This window comes from Somniosus microcephalus, unplaced genomic scaffold, assembly GCF_052327205.1.
Source record: "Somniosus microcephalus isolate GS21.2 unplaced genomic scaffold, FLI_Smic_1.0 unresolved_chr5, whole genome shotgun sequence".
Taxonomy (NCBI): Eukaryota; Metazoa; Chordata; class Chondrichthyes; order Squaliformes; family Somniosidae; genus Somniosus; species Somniosus microcephalus.
In genome coordinates this window covers 44,675,675-44,677,106 of record NW_028225183.1, presented here as the reverse complement: position 1 = coordinate 44,677,106, position 1,432 = coordinate 44,675,675, and the positions used below count along the sequence as shown (strand labels likewise).

The 1,432-nt window shown below is 46.0% G+C and overlaps 1 protein-coding gene across 1 annotated transcript; it reads left to right on the top strand.

The window, feature by feature from the left end:
• The first annotated feature begins 276 nt into the window (after positions 1-276).
• Positions 277-881, top strand: LOC147088073 (histone H2A type 2-C-like). Its single transcript, XM_085977889.1, has one exon. It carries the CDS (start codon positions 492-494, stop codon positions 879-881), a length of 390 nt encoding a protein of 129 aa, XP_085834015.1. The 5' UTR covers positions 277-491.
• Positions 882-1,432: the final 551 nt, after the last annotated feature.

Sequence of the window (1,432 nt, the reverse complement as noted above, 5' to 3'; positions counted from 1 at the left end):
GTTTGAACACTGTCCCTCTTTTCTTCTCACAGCAGGACTCCCAGATCTGGTTTCACTCCCGCAGCAGCGCCTGTGCAAAGGATCGATCGATAATCTGTGAATCTCACTTTTACACAGATTGAGCTGGAATGTGTCCCGTTACAGAATCAATGGGAATTTAATCCCGCCCGTGTAAGATCAATATTGAACCCGAAATTAATCCTAATTGTAACAGCCTAGAATTTGCTTCTGGTGATTTATTAATTTAATTCGCTCGTTTAGGAAAATATTGGCGGGCTCTTTGGATTTAAAAAATCTTTGAAAACAGTTATTTTCCCCCTCTTTTCATTGGCGGGAAAAGCAGACTGTAATTGGTCACCGGAAAACACCAATGAAATTCACCACAGATTGACCAATCACAAGTTCGCCTCTCTTCATTCCTCCAGAAAGTATAAGAACGACAGATGTGGGAGGAAACTTTCATTCTTTCACTGAACGAGTAAATTGTGGAAATGTCTGGAAGAGGAAAAACCGGCGGTAAAGCTCGGGCTAAGGCTAAGTCTCGATCATCCCGGGCCGGATTGCAGTTCCCTGTGGGCCGTGTTCACAGGCTCCTCCGAAAGGGCAACTACGCTGAGCGTGTGGGTGCCGGAGCCCCGGTCTACATGGCTGCTGTGCTCGAGTATCTGACCGCTGAAATCCTGGAGCTGGCCGGCAACGCGGCCCGCGACAACAAGAAGACCCGCATCATCCCCAGACACCTGCAGCTGGCCATCCGCAACGACGAGGAGCTCAACAAGCTGCTGGGAAAGGTGACCATCGCTCAGGGCGGGGTGCTGCCTAATATCCAGGCGGTGCTGCTGCCCAAGAAAACCAGCACTGCCAGCTCCAAGAGCAAGTAAAGCGGACAAGATTCAATCTAATAACCCAAAGGCTCTTCTCAGAGCCACCCACTTTAACTGTGAAAGGGTTGTGTACTGTTCAGCCATTCACGTTTATAAACAGGACATGTAGAACTGTAAATCCACAAACACTACAGCGGGTTTTCTGTTACCGAAAATTTGGATCAGCGATTTAATAGAGGGGGACTGGCTTCAGAGAAAAACAAAACACACAAACTTAACGTGAGACCGGGCCTAATTGAACACATTTGGAGAGCCGAATATGAACGCATGTAAAGAAACCATTATAAAGCGGTTGTTGGGCTGACCGTTCCTTATTGGGCCAATAATTCCAAATACATCCTGAGCACATTGATCCATACTAACTTTTCCCCTTTTAATTTGCAGACAGCATCGAACCAGAATTACAGCTCTGGTTAATATAAAATATTCCAAATAGTAACTACTTCCCCCCGTAGTAAGTTGATTTTAAAAGTGAGATTCAGATACCTCGTTCCACTCACATTTAAACCTAGACCATACCCAGACATTGACTGCCCCCACTTTATAAA